We start from the raw sequence: 22,119 nt of genomic DNA, 5'->3' as shown, positions 1-22,119 counted from the left end.
GGGGGGGGGAAATGTGGTTGTAATCGATAAAAGATACTATATATTAATAGGCCACAAATGTAATGATTTTGCTACGTATAGTGGTTTATAGTTGATTCCAGTGGTTTAAAGATGAAGCGTTATTCGGAGGAATCTCAAGATTTGACAAAACTGCCTGATGCACACCACGCACAAAATAAATAGAACAGGGACCTGGGGTCAGGATCAACAACGACCCCCTCCCTACCACTGGTGGGCAGGAATTTGTGTGTGACTCAGTTCTAGCCAAGGAGACGTGGAAAGTCGGTTAGAGAGGGGGACTTCCGGAAAGGCTTCTTCCCTCAGGAGAGCGCCAGGAAGAGCAAGTTACTTTTGTCCCTGTAGAGGCAGCTGTAACCCGATGCAGTGCCTGGCTGGTACAGCTGCCTCAGGCTTGCAGCCAACCTGAGAATGCCGTCAACGCAGAGAACATCTCAGCCTTCAGCAGGCTGCCCATGGCTAGCACCGAGAGCCAGCTCCCTGTCCTATCTAGTTTGGATTATAGTTTCAGAGTCGCCTCTACCCCATGCTGCTATACTTAGGCCTTAGTGAAAAGGCCTCTCTGTGAATTAACCCTTCAACTGGGGGCAGGATAGAAGGGTGATCACAAAAGTTAGAGGAAAACTGGGCCTATAAAGTCTTTGAAGAGTGAAGGACTTCAATCTGTTAAAAGCACCTTTTTTTTTTTTGAGACAGGGTCTCTCTGTGTAGACTTGGCTGTCTTGGACTCACTTTGTAGACCAGGCTGGCCTCACACTCACAGAGATCCACATGCCTCTGCCTCCTAGAGTGCTGGGATTACAGGCATGGGCCACTGCCCCTGGCTAAAGTACTTTTTAAATGCTTGGTAGGTATGGTGGTGTGCACCTTTAATGCCCGCAAAGGCAGGTAAATTTCTGTGAGTTCAAGGCCAGCCTGGTATCTATCACTGGGTTGACGTGGAGCATGAAATAAGATAAGAAAGAGAGCTGGGCATGGTGGCACACTCCTTTAATTCCAGCACTTGGAAGGTAGAGGCAGGTGGATCTCTGTGAGTTCAAGGCCAGCCTGGTCTACAAAGGGAGTCCAGGACAGCCAAGGCTACACAGGGAAACCCTGCTCAAAAGAAGAAGAAGACAACGAAGAAGAAGGAGGAGGAGGAGGAGAAGGAGGAGGAGGAAGGAAAGTCTGGCTAGGAATTGGTCACTAAGCTGGGGACTACTCATATCAAATTAAATAAAAAGCAGCCTCCATGTCATTGATGCTTATCTTCTTCCTCTGTCTTCCCTCAGACTCTATCACAGTAAATAGCTTAACATGGATGGAGAAAGGTGGGAATACAAAGAGAAATCGGGTTCTGTAGAAAACAGCTTCAGGAGGCTGTTCAATAAGACTTCAGCCAGGGATGGTGGCACGCACCTGTAATCCCAGGGCTCTGGAAGCCTCCAGATGATAAATTGGACGCCAGCCTGGGCTCCTAGGAAGACTCTAAATAAAAAATGTTAAAGAACACCTGAGCTGGGTGTGGTGGTGCACAGCTTTAACTTTAATCCCAGTACCCAGGAGGCAAAGGCTGGCAGATCTCTGTGAGTTCGAGGCCAGCCTGCTCTATCTAGTGAGTTCCAAGACGGCCTATGTGAAACACCCTCCTCCTGGTCCCTCCACCGGGATCAACTTCTCTTCCCGGAACCTTAAATGAACTGCCTGCCCCTGTGTCGGAACAGTGAGCAGTGTGCGAGAACTCCAGGAATGCTTGTTAAATACTCAGAAAACACAGCTGTGTGTCTAGCCTGGGACTGAAGTTTTCTCCTTGAGAGAAAGGAGAAGCTGATGGCATCTTCTGAGGTTGACCAAGGCAAAGGCCCCAAAGGATCATACAGCGATCCCATCTGACATGTGAACAATTTAAGAATCAGGAGATGCTATTTGGTTTCAGCCTGAGTCCTGGCCCTTTGAGGTTTATTTAATTAATGTGCCCGGCCAAAAACTTATCTACACCCTTCCTGAATTAGACTAGAAGGGTTTTATAGAGAGCATAATAGCCCCTTTTGTAACACTAGAAATTCTTTTCTAAAGGCTAAATATGATAGTGTTCTGAGTAGGCATCGGGCCTGGCAAGATGTTCTAAACACATCTACACAAACAACTGTAGTTCGGTGGGCGACTCGGGCTGTTCTCATGGGCTGCCTAGAACATCAAATGTGGATTTCCCACCCCCCACCCCCAGCCAGTCCAAACTCCTGACAATTAAAATAAAATAAACCATTAGATTATTATAATAAAAGAAATTATCGTGACAGTTTAAACTCGTTTTGCGGTGATATTGGGCACACCAGGGCTTTTCAGACTCCTAGAATATGTGTTGGCAAATCTTTGGTGGAATCATGGTTCTGATTAAAAATATAAAATACGGCTGGCAAGCTAACTCCGTGGACAAAGGCACTTGAGGCCAACCCTGACCATCTAAGTCCAATGCCTGGGACCCACGTAGTGCAGGATAAGTTCAACGTCACAAGAACATAAAGAAATGACTGGACCCCACATGCCTGCCTTACAGCATGTGTGTGTCTCTGTATATATGTACAGATGCACATATGCACATACACTCAAATAAATAAGCATGAATGATTTATTTTAAATACATATGAAAGGGGATTTTTAAGTATAAAAATATAGAATCAAGACCCTATAGTGTGGAGCTTTACTGTACCTGAGGAGATCTCTGATTTACTGGGAAAACAGGGTACCTGAAGTGGCCAGCCTACTTTAAATTTACAAATTAAAGTGGGTGTGGTGTTGAATTGCTTTAGGTGCCCGCCTTTAATCACAGCACTTTCCAGGCAGAGGCAGGTGGATCTCTGTGAGTTTAAGGCCAGCTTGACCTACAAATTGCGTTCCAGGACAGTCAGAGAAACCCTGGCTCAGGAAAAAAATATAAAGAATTTATAAACTATTTATAAGATTGGAACATGCTTGCAACACAAACGTTACCACGCTTTGTCTTGCAAACAGCTGGTCCCGCTGTACTTCAGGTAGTGTTTTATGGAACCATAAGACTCTTTTTATGTAAGCACAACCCTAAGCACTTGGGAGAATCTGATTTGTCTTTCTCAGTTTAATATCGAGTAAAATGCTAGTAAATTCACTGGGTCTGGCTAGATAAAAAAAAAATCTCTCTCATTAATTCACAAATATTTCCTATGGCTAATGCCATTTTTTCTTTTGACTGTTTTAATGTAAACCATGCCTTGCAAAGGTCTAGAGTCACAATTTAAGGCGAACGCCCTCTTTTTAAGACTTTTATACTAAAAACATTATTTGTCCTCAAACATAAGTGATAGGCTTATTATGTCTAACTTGGCAAAAGCAGCCTGCATCCTCACTATAAAATGTATGGTGCTTGCCAGGACTGTGCTTCCCATCTCTCCGAGGCTACCTCAGAAGTTTCCAGTTTCTACCAGCACAATCTTATCAAGACTGGGCAAGGAGATAAGGCTACCCCATATACAGTTACAACTGGAGTCCATGGACAAATTCTCACTGCGGCTGCTACTTTTGGCCCAAGGAATGCTCTTGATAGTATTTTTTTACTTTAATTTCCCACTCCTTTTTTTCCCCCCCAGAAAGCTTTCTTTATAGTCAACTGATCAGCTATTTAAAATAGTTGTAACCTCAACCCTTTAAAATAAATATCACCTCTGCTTCAACTCTGAGTGAGTGGCCACAGGCAGACTCCTTCTGAGACAAGTGGCTTCAATCACACAGCCAGGAGGACACAGAGCCCTTCCAGAATCCTGGCTTTCTATCTACCCTGCTCTTGGAAAACGGAAAGGGATAGGGCAAAAGGAGCAGAAAGCGTAGTCTGTCCCAGCTTCACGCTGTCACAACGACAACACTGAGTCTAAATCCTCAGCTTCCGGAGATGCTTCCGGCTTTTGGCCTGACATTATTAACACTTCTTGCGTGTGCGCGCGCACAAAAACACACCACACACACACACACACACACACACACAGAGCCAGCAATTTCACTTCTCTTGAACTTTCATTCTTGCCAAAAATTTATAATTTAAATGTAACACTGAGAATATATCTAAATATTTGGATTCATTCCTGGTGAAAACAAAAGGGAGAAAAAATTAGAGGTCTCTGTGCTGGCATGTCTAGGGCTTGGGGGAGGGGCTGCTGGGCTTTTGTCTTCCTTTCTGGCATGTCTGCTTGCTACACGCAGAGCCATTGGGTTAGCCAGGCAGCCCAAGTCCACTCAATCATCTAAGCCTTTCTAGCACTGCATCTTGCCTTTTTCAAATCCTTGGCTCATTATAAGCACAGCTTTATCAAGGAGAGAGAAAATATTTGCTTTTATGCCCTTTAATCCAACATCATTACCAACTCTAATGTCGCCTCCCACTAAGGCTTAGTTTAATTAGCCACTATTGATGACCGACTCAATCATTCAATAAAGATAGAGTCTACTTTCATTTGTAAAGACAATTGCATCAAATCTTCCTGGCACGAGTTATTAGAATATGCCAAATAGTAAGATAACAAAATAAATAAATAGATAAACAAACTAACTAACTAATGAATAAAGGATACAGAGTTTTTTTGATTTTTTAAATAAATTAAATGTTTAAAGTTTTTTTTTAAAGATTTATTTATTTATAACCAGATTTTGTTATAAATGGCTGTGAGCCACCATGTGGTTGCTGGGAATTGAACTCATGACCTTTGGAAGAGCAGTCAGTGTTCTTAACCTCTGAGCCATCTCTCCAGACCAGGATACAGAATTTTAAGAGAAATGACACAGGAAACATTGGTGACGAAATAGAGATTTCTCAGTTTTCCTGTTACTCAAAACTGATTCATTAGGAATTCACTGCTCATCATGTTGACTGTCTCTAAGTAGCTGATTTAAGATAAGATTTTTCATTACCATTAAGCTGACCTATTGACAGACTCTTATTTGAGATGGTACTTCATCCATGTTTAATAACCCAATGGTATATATAAAACCCAACCATTGATTTTTTTCTTAACTAAAGTTAAAAAAAAAAATTAACCAATAGTCACAAAGACAGACAGTATACAAACAGACATTAATACCGGAGTCTCAATAATTTACTCAAATTTATTAAATATTATTCACTCTTTAAAGGCTATACCAATGAAATACGTCAAATATAGTCTTCCATAATCAGCCATCAGGTTTACAGACCTCTGTCACCATAAGTCTAGAATAAGAAGTTAAAAAAAAAATACTGCATCTAGTTAAAGCTGCAGCATAAATGAGCATACGGGTGCTCTCACTCTTACATTCCAGCCAGGATATTAGGATTCTTGGTACCTCCATCAAGAGAATAAAGAATATTACAAGTCAGGCGTGGTGGCTCACATTTTTAATCCCAGCACTGGGGAGGCAGAGGCAGGTGGGTTGCTGTGAGTTCAAGGCCAGCCTGGTCTACAAATCAGTCTAGGACAGCCAAGGCCATTACACAGAGAAACCCTGTCTTGAAAAGCAAAAAAACAAAAGAAGATTCCAGTGAGTTGTATGGTCAGGACTTGAGCTCGGTTTCTCTGTGAGGAAATATGACACGCCACAACCCTCTTCCTGTATAAAGGACTATAATTCCAGCTTTTTACCAATCATTGTGCCAGGTGAGAAAGGGCCAAAGAGGAATTTACAAGTAATGCCCTACCTGAGATTAGTCCCTACAATCCGGACTGGCCTGGTAGCCAAAGAGCTCTTCTGGACCTTGTTTCTTTCTCACCCTACCAGGCAGGGCCAGCAATCACCAAAAGCATTTCCCACAGGAAACCACAAACCCCAAGGCCCCTGGTGCCACCTGCAGTCCTTCTGCACAATGGCTGGCCCACCCCAATTCCCTTTAATTCTCTAGAGCCAACGGGTATACAACTGCACCAAACCACCGAATTTCACAATGTAACTTGAGACAAACTGAATCTGAAAGGCTATTTTATGGGTATTTTGCCTCCACTCTTGCAGGTAATACAATCCATAGTACGCCCACTGGCTTGCTGGGTTTGGCTCTCCTAATCCTCGTTACTTACTTCCTTTGGTTCGCTTCTCAAAGGGAGTATGGCGGAGAGGGCCAGGCAGCAAAATCAGTCTTTCTTACTCACTGTTGCTCAGAAGGAGCACAATGGGAGATTTCGACTGACCTTTGATTTTATTTGTGAAATTTGCTCATATCTTCACCAAAAAAAAAAAAAAATGATGCTTTTGCTCTCTCTCTCTCTCTCTCTCTCTCTCTCTCTATATATATATATATATATATATATGTGTGTGTGTGTGTGTGTGTGTGTGTGTGTGTGTGTGTGTGTGTGTGTGTATTATCGGTTTTAAGTAATTGTTTAAATCAAAGTCTTCATTGTCTTGAGGTTGTTCATGATCAATTAGCAAAAAGGAGGGTGGTCTCAAATCATACCATTTGTCAAATGAATCTTTTTTTTTTTTCAAATGAATCTTTTGATGACAAATTTGCCACTACATAATACTGAAAACTCAAAATCTGAGAGAGAAAAAATAACTTTTGGACTCCATTCCTTACTTTGTTTAGCTGACTAAAATTGAAAATTGCATTTGGCATGAAACTGTCATGTCCGTCTATCATTTCTGGTTTTAAGCAGAAGGACGGGAAAAATACAGTCAATAGCTGAAGGACTTGAGGACCATCTACAATTGACCTATAATTAAAATGACGAAATGCCATGTATGAAGTGCACTGCAGACGTCTTTGTTAGCTCGTAAGCGTTCCATGAGGGCTAGTTCATTTTCTCTATAAGTAATTTCCAGTAGGAAGAGAGTGACTATATTTCTGAGCGTATTGACAAATAAGTCTTTCAGTTTCATGGCAGCTAAGTGACTAGAAGGAACGCCAGCCTCAGCAGTTACACACAAGTCCTTTCATCTGTCTGAAAAGGGGCCTAAGTTGCCACCTTCATCCTGCTTCAGGAGGATGCATCTGCAGAGAAGAAACAAAACTCTCAGCTCTATCCAGCCTTCCAGTTCAGTCATATGTTTTCCTGTTTGAACTACACTGATGTTGAACCACCCCGCGGCCTTTCATTTCTTGAATGATATGCTAAGGCTTGAAATCTACCCAAACCTCCTTGAAGCACCCTCTGCAAAGTTTAACTTAATTTAAATGAACTTATTCCTCAGCTTAAAATGTTCTTTCTTATTTCTCCTCATTCTTTTTTTTTTCAGTGAGCATATGGACATATTTTTGTGTTTCTAGATATGTGGGTGCTAAAACAATTCAGAAAGAGAAAAACAAACAAACAAACAACAACAACAACAAAAACAGACTTGAGGCTGGAGAGATGCCTCAGGGCTTAAGAGCACTGGCTGTTCTTCTGGAAGACCTGGGTTCAATTCCCAGCACCCACATGGCAGCTCACAACTGTCTGTAACTCCTGTTCCAGGGGATTGGACTCCCTCACACAGACTCATGCAGGCAAAACACCAATGTACCATAAAATAAAAATTAATTGATTAAAATAAAGTCTGGTTTAAAAAAAAAAAAACTACAAGTTTCTTTACTCCGGTCCAGTTAAAAGCAGTGGCAGAAAACCATAGCTCTAAAAACCATGCAGACCGTTTGACACCGTGCAGAGGATGAAGCCAGAGCGCATCCACGGTTCTTGTCAGTGTTCCTCCAGGGTAAGCGATTCCTTAAAGGCCGAAGCCTGACACCTCACTTCACCTCTACTCATCTCTGTACAGTGTCTACACTCATTATCTTTACAAACAAAAGCAATGCTGAATATGCATCTGCCCAAATACGCATGCCTGTGGATAAACGCAGTTACATAGGCCTGAGACGCAGTATAGGTTTTGATACATTTCAAAACTTTTGTCTCTACGAGGAATGTGTATGTGTGTGTGATATAGAATTTCATAAGCAAATGGAAAAGAAGTGTCGAATTCTTCCTCAATATATATGGTGATTGGCTGTAAATTGACCAGCTTTTCTAAACCAAAAAAATTCAAACATTTACAGTTTTTAATTGCCTGGGATCACTTTGAAGAAAATGAAGACACTAGAGGTGGGGAGGATGTAATGTTTAAAGAACAAAAAAATTCCTCCTAGTAAAAACAGTGATGTAACAGTTCTGGATCACAGTACAAGGGGCTCATCCTTGATGTTAAGTACCACGAGGCCTCTGCACCCTCTCCTTTTAACTAAGCAGCTTCGGGCTAAGCGTTTTTGCATTCAGTAACTCAGGGAAAATGAAGTCCTTGAAATCAGAGAAGATGTGTTTTATATGTTGAAATGAGCTACACATCCCTGGTGATCATTAGAAAATGTCACCAGAGAAGATATGTCCCCAAGAGGCCTTGCAACACTCCAACTCTGGGAACGCTACTCTATCTGAAGGCTTTCTGCAGCAGCCCACTCACTCACTTGGAAACTTTCAGCAGGTACCACTATTCCCAGCACTGTTAACCATCAGCAAGGCATCAAACCTTCAGTGTACTTCCTTACTTTACACTTATGTTGACACATTTAGGTGGGACCTTAAATTCTCTATTCACCTGAATGCTTTCTTTCCCTTCTAAGTCATTTGTCATCCAAGGCACCTTGAAGAGGGCTTCATTTTTCAACAGTAGAATTCTACCATGTATGATGGTAGCTATGGAAGAGTTCAAATCATAAAGAATATAGATGGTAAATCCAAGTACCATAAATTAAGTATCGGTCCAGATCGGTTTACTGGAGTTGGAATTGTAGATTCTGCACTTACTTGGAGCTTTAAGAAAAGCTAATAAATTTCCCTTTTGACTATGCTCCAGAAAAACCTAATCAACGGCTTAGTTCACTATAAAATAATTTGTTTCTTTCACTGTCCTAAACAAAAGGAGAAATGGCTGTAATCCTCCTTCACTGGAGGAAACTCTAGCATCATGGGAATTTTCCCAGGCAGCTTTGAGACAATCCAAGGAGGCTTCAAGGACGTTATAATTACAGCCACTATTCATTATATGTCTATTGTGCCAAGCATTTTATATTCAATACTCCTGGCTTATTTTAGGCTTCCCTGTAGTGTATCATAATTCCTATTTTCCCAAGGAGGAAACCAAGGCTCAGAGAAATTAGGTAACTTTCTCCAAGCAGCAAAGTTTGCAAGTGTGCTCAAGAGCTGGGTCTCTGACTGTGAGTCACTGTACTTCTGGATAAGCATCAGTTCTCTGTAGTGTGTTTCTCTGTGTAAGGGGAAGGGGGAACTCGCCATCACCGTGAAGATTGAGGCAATGAGGACAGATAATGCAGTCTGGGGAAGATTTCTTAGTACCGAGGAGTTAAAAAAAATCAGGGTGAAGGGATCAGTCGCAGCTGTTGAATTAAGGAGGAAAACTCCCCCTGGAGGGGCTCTGGCTCTATTTCCTCCCACCTACTCGGAGCTCGAGCCTACTCTGGGCTCGGTGATTGACAGGCCACTACGAGCCACCGACGGAGGACCGCGTGGGGGTCGGGGCAAGCGTCAACTTCTCGGCTTTGCTTCTCCCATTACCTCCCCCGCCCACCCCCTCCAGGCACCCGCTGGAAGCTTCCACCACCAGCGCAGGGAGAGGCCCCGAGGCAGACTAGGGCCGCTGACTGATGAGGGCAGCGGGGTGGGAGGGTGCTGAGTGAGGCCGGGGCGTTCTCGCCTCTCCGCCCCGGGGACCCAGGCAGCTGTCCCCGCCTGCGTGGCCAGATCGGAAGGCACGCTCAGGCCCAAGCTTTGACCTAGAGGTCTGTAACCTCCAGCCAGGCAAAGGGGGTTGGCAGAGGTAAGGTCTTGGCCTGCGTTATGGCCTTGGGGGCTTCGAGACTGCGAGGCCTAAGCACCTAGGACGGAGGTAAGAAAGCTCAGGTTCTCCTACCACCGGGGATTGACCCCGAAGACGGATTTCACTGCGGGAGAAGCCCACGAAGGCTGATGGGACGCAGCAGGAGAACAGGCCCTAGAGTCCGCGCAAGCCTCGGGCGCTCAGCCGCCCTGCTCGCCGCCGCCTCCTCCTCCTCGGACTCGGAAAGCTTGCCAGTTTAGGCCCCAGCCTCCCCTAACCCCTCCCAGCGAGCTGGGCTCCGCTTTCCCTCCATCAACTCCGGGGCCGAATTCAATCCGAGAAGGCTCCTTTGAGCTTTTGTGTTTGCTGGGGGAGATGTGGGCGCAGGAGGGATCGCGTTACAACTTTCATTTCCTGAAATGTTTGAGGGAACATCCAGGGTTTTTATCCCCACATCAGGCCCGGCCGTGGGCTCGAGTTTCAGGCCTTGTCACTCAGCTGTCACCAAACAAACGAGGCTCTCAGAGCCCAGGAGAGGGAGAGTTACCTGCTATTCATGACCCCTGGAGCAGGTGATCGCTCATGGGAAAAACAGGTAGAATTAATCATAGGGCTGGTCTCTGCTTCCTCTCCTTTTTGGCAGACCTGGCCACCGTGTGAAACCTATCAGAAATCAAATTAACTCTTTCTTGTCCCCCACAGGGACAGAAAAAATACTTTTCAGAAAACTCAACATGCATCCACACTCAATGACAGAAGAGTGTGAGGCAGGCGACATCTGGCACCTCCCTCCTGTTTAGCTGGATGTCTTTGCTTGCTAAAAGATTTCTGTGAAGAGGTGCTCCCTGTCTCCCATTTTCCCCTCAGCCATCTATATGTAGAGTTCTGTAACAGACCAAACTCTCAAAAGCTCCCCCCATGGTTTTCTTACTTGTTTATCCTTTGAAAATTTCATACACACATCATATGTTTTTATCAAATCCACCCCACTTCGTCTCCCCAACTCTTCCCATCTCCCACCACAACACCCTGTACTCTTTTTTTTTTTTAAGCCCACTTGGTGCTGCTAGTATGTGCATAGGTGTAGGGCCACCCACAGGAACACGGGTACAACATGTTAGGGGCCGCATCCCTAAAGAAAAGTGCTCTCCTTCCCCACTCCTTTTAATGGTGGTTTAATTCTTGTTTCCAGGCTGGCCTTGAACTCAGAGACCTGCCTGCCTCTGCCCGAGTGCTGAGATTAAAGGCTTGCACCACCATCCACCCACTTGAAAGTGCCACATTCTCTCGTGCTCTTTGCAGATATAATTTTTTTTGCTGTAAATCTGTAGTATGAATTTTAAATTATACTATATTATATTTTGTTATGTCTTTCCTTTTCCTATACCTCTTTCTTCTCCCTACGGGGAGTTTTTTAGAAGGAAAATGGAAGTGTATTCAGCTTTGTTTTTAAGATATACTAATATTGGGCAGTTAGCTGTTAACCAGAGACAGTTCAGGAACTTTAAAATAGACTGTTTTTTTTTTAAAGGTAGAAATATGGTAAGGAGCTTGTTATTATCATTCTGCTTGTTGTGGGAAACCAGGAGACATGCTGCATGTAAAATAATCCTCCTGGCCTTTTTAATGAAGATTTTTGTCTGTTTATTTTGAAAATAGCCATTGGTTCCAGATTCCCAGAACTGATTTTCTTAGATTAGTGGTTTGTACTTAGAGGTGGAGCCTTGGGCAATATTATTCTTCAATTAAAATAATAATAAAAACCCCTTGACTTAGGGGAAGTTTGTCATGTTTATATAGCATCAGCAATGCACAGAAGATATTCAGCATCTGTAGGCAGACAAAGGTTCAATTGTTTAAATGTTCTTTTCACCTCTAGATACTAAGGTGCACTGACATTCTATCTGGCTTGAACTTTGAAAAAAATGACTATACCTACTTCCACTTTTAAAGCATTCTAAATAAATTCAGCACTTGTTCTGTCTTCCTGGTACTAACTAGGCTCACATCTTAAAGGTACAGTTAACACTGCGCACAAAGTACTGCAGAGTATGCCATCTCACTTTACCAATTCTGTAAGCTTCTGGTGCCCTCTACCCCCACACCAGTCCCCACCACTACCACATACACAAACAGCAGCACAAGCTAAGGAGACTGTTACCACATACAGATGCTTACAGTAATAGAATATTTGTGTGAGAGCCAACCAAAGATGTCACACGTATGTGTGGCTTGTTGGCTTGTTTTGTTTTGTTCTTGGGTGAGGCAGGGGTCATAACCCCATTGTCTTTTCCTGGTATTTAAACCACATGGATGATTCTGGAGTCAAAGTAGAACTTTTAGCAAAATTTAGCTAAAGCCTTGCCTGAGGGAAAAAGGAAAAAAAAAGTGTGTGTGGAGAGGGTTGGGGGAGTAGTTGAGTTTGTAAAAACAAACAAAAAACATAATGTCAATAAAGGAACACCAAAAAAAGTCATTTTCACAGATATGCTGCCTGGATTCTGTAGATTACCAAAGGCACTGACTTTATGAGATGAATTCCTTATGAATCTAAAAACACTTAATGTCTTATGTCAGTATACATATGTAGTCTGGGACTATTATTTCAATTCCACATGCACATCAGCTCAAATCCTGAATCATCACCAATTTCCCACCCCCACCCACCTCTCAAGAGCTGTTTCTATTATGAGTGAGTCATCCAATTTTAAAAGTCATAATCCATTTAAAGTCCCAAATTAAACTAACTGATATGGCAATATTAAAGTAAATTTGGCTGCATTAGTCCATGGTGCTCCTATTTAATTCTATCTGTGTCGGTCTCATAAAGCATATATCTTTTAACTTTGCGGGAAGGGCAGAAAGGGGACCAGATGGACATAGGTGGTTACATTCTTAGGTGTGTTATACAAAGTAAAGGTCTTGAGTCTTTCTACATATTTTTCTTTCAATGGCAATCCTAACAGTAAGTAAGAAAAAGGGGCGCTCAGGGTGTTTTTTAATTACAATTGAGCGGCCACTTGAGGGACACTGAAGCATACATTTCCCTTTTCAATAATGACTTGGTTTTGATGTTTGTTCTTTAGGTTTTTTGTCTGTTTGTTTGTTTGTTTCCTTCATTGTTCTGTTTGACTGTGGCGAACGTCTTCCCGTAATGGTAACAGAGAATAGTGAGTTTCCTAAAAGCACCAAGGAGTTGTACTCTACCTGCTGAGAACCCGGGTCTCAGCCGTCCATTAACAAGTTAAAAGGAGAAGATCTAAGGCGGGCGTTGGAGAGCAGGCGGCTTTCCACGCGCCTCCAGCAGTCTCTTTTTCTTTGTTTTTAAATGCTACTGCAGTGTTGTTTCTCGCTGTCTGAAAGGACCACAGCGTCTAAAACCCTGATTGTCATCCTCAGTAGGAGAACAGGTTTCCAATTTCATCAGCTGGAACGAAGTTGTGTGCGCGCGCGTGAGAGAGCTGAGTTTAAAACGCGCAAGAAAATGAGGCCTTTCCAGGGAAGTGCTTTTTCTGCGTAAAAGAAAAGCCAACAATTCATAATTTTAATAGTTTTTATTCCTGGCTGGTTCACTCATCTGTTACCTAAACCACCCGCCTTTAGAGACATTTCCAGGTGGAGTTTGTGGACCCAGTTAGAGAGGAGTCTGAACCTGAGGGGTTCAGAAGTCCCCTTTCAGCTAAGGTAGCCTGCAGACTGTGCAACTAAGTCCTCGGGTACCCTAAGTGCAAAATGCTCCCTGGGATATTAGTTCCTCTGGCTTTGGACAGCTGGAGGAGGTGGACTAGTTTTTAGAGCCTTCTAGGAGAAGGTTTTGGAAAAGGAAGACCCCACCTGTGCCTGTCAGTACCACCCACCTCTATAAAAATCTGGGTAGATTGTGTACTTCAGGAGCCAGAACCAAGAATGCCGTGTAGCTGGGCTGATGCCTTGCCGCTGGATCCGGGACTGGACATAGAGAAGAGGCAGCTGTCACACAGAGCCACCAGGCCACACTGTGGAAGCAAAGCTTCTGCCCTAAAGGATATACTTTACAAGCCAGGGTACCTCTCCGACAAGCTCTGAAATCGGCCAGCTCTCTGATAGTTACTGCTAAGCCCCTGCTCCGGTAAGGGGTAAGGCGTTTAAGTCGCAGAGCAAAAGCCAAGGCCCCAAGTGGGAAGGGCCAAGGTCGCGTGGAACAGAGGGCGGAAGGTAGAAACCCAGAGCGGTGACACCTGCGCTGAGGGCCTCGTGGAGCCAGCAGACCTACCCCACTTCAAGGCCGGTTGTCATTCCCGCCGCGCTGTGCTAGAAACTCACAGAAAGGCCGAGCCTTGAGTCTGGGGGATGGCTCGGGACGCTCAGGAAGCGACAACTGCTGCATTGTCCCACGAGGCCCAGCCCAACGCCTTCTCTTCTCCCACAAGGCTAGGCTGGCCTCTTCTGCTCTCCGGGACTTCGCAGGGGTCCTCCAGACCCTGGCTTGGGGTTGCCATAGGATCCAGGTCCTGAGACCAGTGTGATTCTCTTTGGAAACCTGGGGGGGGGGGGGGCGGGGGCCGGAGGGAGGAGCAGAGGCTGCCTCTACGTCCTCAGTGCAGAGCGGCACCAGCGGCCCTCCCGAGGCAGAAGACTGACGCTTCCCTAGTTCTCTGCAGCCGAAGAAGCCTTTGGATCCTGGGTCTGGAACCCTGCCCTTGGGCCTTCAGGCGCGGGAGGCCTCTGCGAGCGGATGGTGCAGAGCCGAAGGGCCTGAGCAGGGGTGCGGTGCCTGGAGTTCAGAGAGCCCTCTGGGAGCAGGGAGGGCGATCTGACGGAGTCAACGCTTCGCAAACTTGGAGCTAGCCCACCAGCTAGATTCCGTTGGGAGCTTCCACCCCATCTCAAGATGAACACCAAACTGTCCTTGCCTAGAAAATAGGGCCAATGCCTATGGCTACCAGCTCTAGCGACGGTCTTGAATCCAAGTCCTTGAGTCCCTATTACCTGCTAAGCCAAAGACTCAGGAACTGCTGGTCTCTAAATACTTAAGAAGCTTCTCTCCCAGCGACCTTGTATTGAGATGAAAAACGTTTTAGGAAACATCATTGGATAAGGTGTTTTTGTTCTGTTTTGTTGCTGCTGCTGTTTTAATCTTACTTGGCAAAAGCTGTGACATTACATCCTAAAAGCACTTTATGAGTGAGAGTTCTGCTCACTACTTTTTGGCTGTCGCTATGAAATCTTTGGAGGAGAAACGGATAAAGTGGCTTTAGATTCGGTTAAACATTGACTCCGAGAAGGTAAATTGGGTGCCCCTCAACAGCTGGTTCTTGAAGATTTCCTTGGGGGGGGGATACGGTTAATTCCCCCTTAACGATTGCCCTAAAATGATTGCCAAAAGACCTCAGAGCAAAATCCAGCTTTCTCGGCTCCTCCTGCGCGTCCCGCTCTCTCGGCCAGACTGAGCGGAGAATGGGAGAGAGGCAGACTGTGCAATTTCTTATTAAACACATCTGGAATATGCTCATTCTGGATCGAGTGCCAGGGATTTTACAAAGAGTTTATGGCTATGACAGAAAACTGTCCTTTTAACGAGTTTACAAGCAGTAATCACGGGGGCTTTTACAGGACCCGCCGTCTTAGCTGCTAGCCAGACCTGCAACGCAGACTTTTCCAAGATCCACCAAGCAAGCGAGCAGGAAGTGGGCCGGCGCGCCCTGGGAGACAGAACTTCCACGACTCTAAAATTATTCCAAGAGGAGCTGCAAGAGTGGGGGGTGGTCCGAGTAGGAAGCGAGGGCATGTAAGAAATTAAAGTAATTGGCCCTTCCTTATTTTCCAGAGAGGTTTCCGCGGTCTCTTTTGAAGCCAGTCAGGGTCACTGAAAGCTATCTTTGTGCCGGGTGTTTGTTTTAGGGAGTGAATGTGAGGAATGTGTGGAGATTCCCCGTGAGAGCCCCTCCTGCAGAGGGTGGCGTTTCTCCGTGGCCCAAGACCAGGAGAATAAACACCCTAGTGACTTAAATAAACACCGACTTAATGATCCAAAACACTAACAAGGGAGATCGGACCCGGAGCTCCCAGCCCAAATGATGGTCTCTGAACGGCTGTGTGCACATCTGTCCATCACCAAGGGAAAATGACTTTATAAGCAAAAGTGACTATATTTAAAAGCACAATGGCCATTTCTTTTTTTTTTTAATTCAAAACAATTCGACAGTTTAAAAAAACTCATAATAGGAAGGCCTTAATTACACACACACACACACACACACACACACACACACACACCTCATTCTACTCAGTCAGGTCAAGAACAATAGGGAAAAGTAAGAAAGAAATATATTAATATTGACACTTAATAGATGAGGAAAAATCAGAATTATGAAACTGTCATGTCAGAAAATAAATAAACTCTCCCTGGGGAACAATATTTTACAAAGTACAAGCAAGCCAATCCTGTTATCCTGAGTAGAATTTTTAATAAATAATGCCATTTGTTTCACTAGTCTTAAAAGCTAAATACAGAAGATATATCATTTTGCCCCAGGCAAAAAGAACAATCGAGCCTTCATGATTACTGGGATTTTTCTGCACACTATCTGACAAAAGAGCTCCTGATGGCCTGCTTTTTTATTTCTACAGATCAATTCTTAATTTTAAATTGTTCAAGTTCCCTTTTTTTTAAAAAAGCAGATAAATTACTTTTACTTTCACAGTCTTTTCATAAGCTGTCAACACAAAAGAGCCGAGTTAACATATGAATGCTGTGGACAAGAAACAGTGGTAAACAAAACTGCATTTCTAAATAATAAAAATAAATAAATACCTAAGGCTAAATGTCTTCTCTTTTGTCATTAGCCTAGTCACTGTTCTTGGTTTCAGGTGCTAGACTCCAAAAATACCCTGCAATTCATAACCACTATGAAGAAAGCAAGAAAACTTGTTCTTAAATAGGCCCGATGACCGTAATACAGACTCACCTTTCAGAAACAGAATCAAACTCCTGGTGGTCTACTGAGTTTTAATTTAGACTGGTTTAGGTACAATGGAAAAGAAGCCTAAGAACACACGCTGACTTTGTAGCGAATGCCAGGTTGCCAGGTTGTTGCCCCCCCCCTCCTTTGCAGGCAGAAACTAGGAGTAGCAGAGTCCTCTGGGCAGAGGCAACCTACCGACAGGAAAGTTCTGAGGGAAGAAGTGATGACATTTAGGAAAGTGGTTTTCCCCCTCCCTCATCGGTACACTCTTAAAGTTTGTCATAAAAATTAAAAACAACAACAAAACAACCACCAAAATCCCCATTAAATTTGACAAAAAAAAAATAGCTGTATCACTAATGTCACCCCTCCTCCTAACCAGCGCACATAGAGAGCATTAAGACATTTAGGCACTTGTTTCCCCACTAATACTGTTCTTTCATTTTCATCTACATACAATTATTTAACACTAAATATGAAAAATGTAAACTTAATTTTCCCATTAAAAAACCCCAGTTATGATTACATTTTCCTACTCATCTTAAGAAGGCAGCCGGTTCCTCTCAGACTGGAGGTTTCTTGTTTTCATTATTTTGATGTCTCTCTTTCCACTTCATTTCCTTTTCCTCTTTCCCAAACCAATTCTCCATAAATAAATTAAAAGAAAACAACTAAAATCCAGTTGACTTGTACTTTCTGTTCACTAAAAGAAGATGAAGAAGAGGAGAAAGAAGACGAGGAAGAAGAGGTGGAGGAAGAGGCTACTGAAATGGATGCCTGGGTTGCCCAGAACCAAGATAGGGTGCTTTGCCTCCTGACCTTTCTAGTGGGAGGGGAAATGCAAGAGAATTAAGAGTGAAGAGGGAGACAATGCTCAACTGAGAGCGCCGTTGGTTGTGATTTTTAAAAAGACATTTGTGAAACTCCGTCGTTCTCTTATGCGCAAAGAACTCCAGAAACAAGCTGCAGAATTGTTCCTGGCTTCTATGTACAAGTGTCCCTAGTTGCTGCGCTTGGTTGCTGCTGCTCCAGCTATCCTTTGGGGGGGAGGGGGCAGACAGTACCTCTCCACTTAGGAACCCAAGTCTACCAGACTGGAGGTGAGTGGGCCCAGTAGAGAGTCTTGGAGCTGATGCTGATGAGCTTGCAGGCCATGGCTGGGCTGTGAGGCCGTTAGGCCTGGAAGAGAATAGTTTGAGCTCCTGGCATGGCCCATATTGCTTTGTAGCAGTAGGACCGAGTTCTGGTCTGGACTTTGGGGAGGTGAGAATTCCTCTTCTGAGCTGGACATGAGCGGCTTGCCCCCTTCCAGAGGAGAGAGTTGATTCTGCTTGTTGGAGGAGGAGTTATTGTTTTCAGTGTTCTCCCTGGGAAATAGAGGACAACACCATATGGTTAAAAAAAAAAGTGTGAGGTGAAGGGAGGGGGGACTAGAAGGAGGGAAGGGCTATTGTGCAATCTGTCACCAACCCAAACGGAGGAGCTCTGCCTCCCACCCAGCCCCAAGGGTCATGGAGGAAGTGAAGGGACCGACTAGAGAAATCGGGAGCCTGTTGCTTGGAGGTAGCTCCCTTTTCTTCTGTACTTCTCAAAGTAGGATGAGACGGGTTTGTTTAAAATAAGCAGGGAAAAAAAAGGTGTTTGCAATTTTGTTCAAGCAGCTGTGTTTAAGTACCTATCAACTAGTCCCATATTTCCAAGTAACAGTTTGGGAGCCTTCCGACAAATGGCTGTTGTGATAAAGAAATGATCAGGAGACAAACTGCCCGGTGCACAAATGCTTGAGATGACCCAAGTCAATCGCCTGCCTCCATCTGAGGAAACAATTAGACGACCAGTTTCCCTGCCCCTGTCCACAGACTGAGGCTCCAGAGACCTAGGACAGGTCATGGGAAGTCGTGCCCAGAGCGGCCCAGTGACCTGAGTAAACACAAGGAGCTTAGCCAGTCTCTCGGATTTCATACGGGAGTGGGCCTCCGCTTGGATTTGGGGACCGGCCGTTTTGTAAAGGAAAGGCTAGCTGCAACCGTGCAACCTCTACTTCGTTGTTTCTGGTTTGTTTCCTAGCCCCTCCTGCCCTCCTCTCAAGTTGCTCGCCAACAATCCATAGCCTCCCACCCTTTCTCAGCAGGAAAAACTTGGCTGCCCAGCCGCGGCTGGGTGCTCGCGGGCCCCGCACGACTGAGTAGCAGTCCCCGCACCCGGTCCCGGTCAACTTTAGGACATCCCTGCTGGCACTTCCGCCTTTCACGAGCCCCACGCTTAGCACCCGCCGGGTCTGCACTCTCCCTTTCCAGCATGGTCTCTCTCAGACAGCCCCTTTCCGCAGAATTTAGGCAGGGACTGTGGGGAATCGTGGAAGCTAGATCTTCGGCCCCGAGACTGCCAGCGAACAAAGCAGAGCCAACAGGGCCCTGCGCCCGGGTCCCCAGCCCAAGCGCTCCACGCCGTGCTCGCCGCCGCCTGCCTCGCGCGCCCCCGAACCTCAGCCAGCAGCTCGGCTGTGCAGCTCCCGGACCAAGCAGCTGCCGCGTCGGCGCGGGGAGGGAAAAGCAGAGACTTTCTTTTCTTTTCTTTTTTTTAAAGTTCTGCTTCCGACCTCTGGGGCGGGAGAGGCCACCGACTGGAGCCCCTCTCCATGCCCGCGGAGGCAGTGGCGGAGGCAGCAAAAGCAACCCGGCCACGCTCTAGGGTGCGCGGCAGGCGGCAGTCTTCTCCCGGCTTGGAGCTTCTGATCCGACACCCAGCAGTGACTTCCCCAGAGCTCTCTTTTTAGGGAATTTCTTCACAAGATTCCACCCTTTGTCCAACTAGCGCGGAATAAAGCAGAGCTCTCATCCATAGAGTCGCTGGCGAGAGCGAGTAACGAGCCGGGAGGCATTACCCCCCTCCCCGAGCGGACGTCTCAAACTAGCTTCAAGCCGTAGCTAAAGGACAGAGGTTCGAGACCCTCCGCCACACTGAACCTCTTCCTTCGCGATACTAAGCAATACCCCTTCCTTCTAATCTACAAACTCTCTGGCTACCCCCTCTCTTCGCCGCACCCAGCCAGAAAGGCATGAAAAACAAACCCAGAGCTGACAGTTCCTGACATTCTTCCCCACCAAAGAAAGCTACACGAGGGTGCTCAACGCAAACGCGGCCCAGTCTCTAGCAGGCAACCCTAGGGTTCATAAACTTTCACTGCAGAGTCGCCAGGGCCGGGGCGCCGCCCCACGGACCTCGGCCAGGCAGCTAGAGACTCCTTTGGGATGCCTGCGGGGCGGGGGGTGAAGAAAGGGGCGAAAGATGAGGTTTCTCGGGGTCGTCCCAACCTGAGCAAGCACGCCGCATACCTTTCCTTGGCCTCGGCGGCTCGGTCTCTTTGCCTCCGGTTCTTAAACCAGTTGCTGACCTGGGTGGTGGTGAGGCCAGTGGCCTCGGCCAGCTCCCGCTTCTCCCGCGGCGAGGGGTAGGGGTTGTGCGCGTACCACTCCCGCAGCACGCCTCGCGACTTCTCCTTGAAGCAGTAGCTAGTCTCCTCGCCATCCCAGATAGTTCGCGGCAGTGGGAATTTTCGGCGCACCCGATATTTGCCCACGGCACCCAGGGGTCGGCCGCGAAGTTTCTCGGCCTCCACATAGTGAGCTTTCAGCCACAGCTGCTGCAGTTTGGGGTGGTTATGAGGTGAGAACTGGTGGCTCTCCAGGATCTTGTATAACTCACGGAAGTTGCCGCGGTGGAAGGCGACCACCGCCTTGGCCTTGAGCACGCTCTCGTTCTTGTGCAGGTGATCGCAGGCAGGCAGTGACCACAAGAACCTGCCCAAGCGTTCCAGGTTTCCGCCTTGCTGCAAAACCTCGCACACGCACGCCACTTGCTCTTGCGTAAAACCAAACGACGGCAGCATCGACATGGCTGGCGCTGCCGGGGCGCACGGGCCCGGGCGCACGCGGCACTGAGAGGAATTGAGAAATGGGGGGGGGGGGCGGCTGCCGAGGGGAGGGGGGCGCGGCTGCTCCTAACCCCCTCCCTAGACTTGGCAAAGGCGAAAAGACCAGTCGGACCTCGGCGGGTGGGAGCCAAAGGGAAAAGAAGAGAAGAAGTAGTTGGGGCGAGCTGGACTCCAAGTAGCTGGCGCACTCTGCAGCCTTCCGGGCCTCGCTGGCTCCCGCCTGCCGCCGGGTGGATGCTGCTAGTTGCCGAGGAACTTGGTTTCTGTTCTGCCCGCTGCAGCCTTAAAGCGCGCAGCGTCCCCGGCACGCTGATTGGCTGCGGGCGGCGCCTATCCGAAGCTGGCCAGCCCGCGCGCCGCCCGGCCGGCTGCAAAACCGCGCCGCCTCGCCGCCCCGCGTGGGGAGGGCGAAGCTGCGGAGCCGGGGGGTGGGGGTGGGGGAGATAGGGAGAGGTGGGAGGAGAAGGACCCGGAGAGGTGGGAAGTGAGGTGGGGTCGGGAGGAAGGAAAAAGGTGCTGAAAAGGGTGGTGAGCGAGCCAGGACCTTGCAGAGCGGCGCCCTCTTTAGTGTCACCTGAGGGGAGCCTCGCACGTTTCTGCACAAATCAATGACTGCAGACGTTCTAATGACCCTCTTCGCCATAGCCCTATCCCTGTCCCTTGCAGTCTTGGCTTTTCCCGGTGAGCTCATATTTAATTACCTTAATGTTGAGATGAATAAATAATGGATTGATGAATAGCTTATGGAACGCGATAAATAATACAAGAGCAGACTAGGACTCGGGTGCGGCAGGCACTCAGAGAATGTCTTCTCCCAGGTTTAGTTAGCTTCAGCTTCAAGAGCCACACCTCCCCCCTCCCCCCTCCTCCGCCGCCCATTTTCCCTAACTCCCAACACCTCTCAAAGGTCGCACGTACTCTGATCTGGGCAACATTCCCCTCATTCTCAAAGTGCCTCTAGAAGTGGGACCAGAAGGTTTGACCCTGGCACAGTAGCCAATAGAGACACCAGGGCTTCATTTGCGATTTAGCATCTGACGTCGACAGGTTTTTGGACTCAGTTTCCCCACTTGCACAGTTGCGTTTTTCAACGCAACTTCTGCTACCAATGAACTCCGAAAAGCTTTACTTGCCATTAGCACACACATACAAAAAAAAAATGTTTTGGGAACCTCGTGCAAAAGGCGCGGAATGGGGTGTAAATTAAATAAAACTGTGCCCAGCTCCAATAACCATCTGCTGTAACATAATCCTTGCCCGGCTCTGAGAGGGACACTGCCCTCAAAGCTAGAACCACAGTGGCTCCAAGAAGATTAAATAAAGTGTGTGTGTGTGTGTGTGTGTGTGTGTGTGTGTGTGTTGCCACGCTGGCCTATTTTGCTGCCAGAGAATGAGAGGTGTCCTGCAGTTTCAGTCCCATCATCTGCTATTTTGTTCCTGTGT

The 22,119-nt window shown here is 46.4% G+C and overlaps 1 protein-coding gene across 1 annotated transcript; it reads right to left on the bottom strand.

Annotated features, from left to right (window-relative positions):
* Positions 1 to 16,768: 16,768 nt before the first annotated feature.
* Positions 16,769 to 20,921, bottom strand: SIX1 (SIX homeobox 1). The gene is made up of 2 exons (XM_084793358.1): positions 20,078 to 20,921; positions 16,769 to 18,109 (listed from the first exon to the last, which is right to left on the bottom strand). The coding sequence occupies exons 1-2, from the start codon at positions 20,635 to 20,637 to the stop codon at positions 17,815 to 17,817; spliced, it is 855 nt and encodes a 284-aa protein (XP_084649484.1). The 5' UTR covers positions 20,638 to 20,921; the 3' UTR covers positions 16,769 to 17,814.
* Between the last annotated feature and the right edge of the window lie 1,198 nt (positions 20,922 to 22,119).

Source organism: Acomys minous (assembly GCF_964271855.1).
Source record: "Acomys minous genome assembly, chromosome: 8".
Taxonomy (NCBI): domain Eukaryota; kingdom Metazoa; phylum Chordata; class Mammalia; order Rodentia; family Muridae; genus Acomys; species Acomys minous.
The sequence above is the reverse complement of the archived record's forward strand: the minus strand, read 5'-3'. Positions and strand labels throughout refer to the sequence as shown.

What these genes read in the sequence shown, in the direction of transcription:
- SIX1 (XM_084793358.1), bottom strand. Translation starts at nt 20,637, where the DNA reads ATGTCGATGCTGCCGTCGTTTGGTTTTACGCAAGAGCAAGTGGCGTGC. An exon ending in GCCGCCGAGGCCAAGGAAAG is followed by an intron (nt 18,110 to 20,077) that starts GTATGCGGCGTG and finishes TCTATTTCCCAG; the next exon opens with GGAGAACACTGAAAACAATA.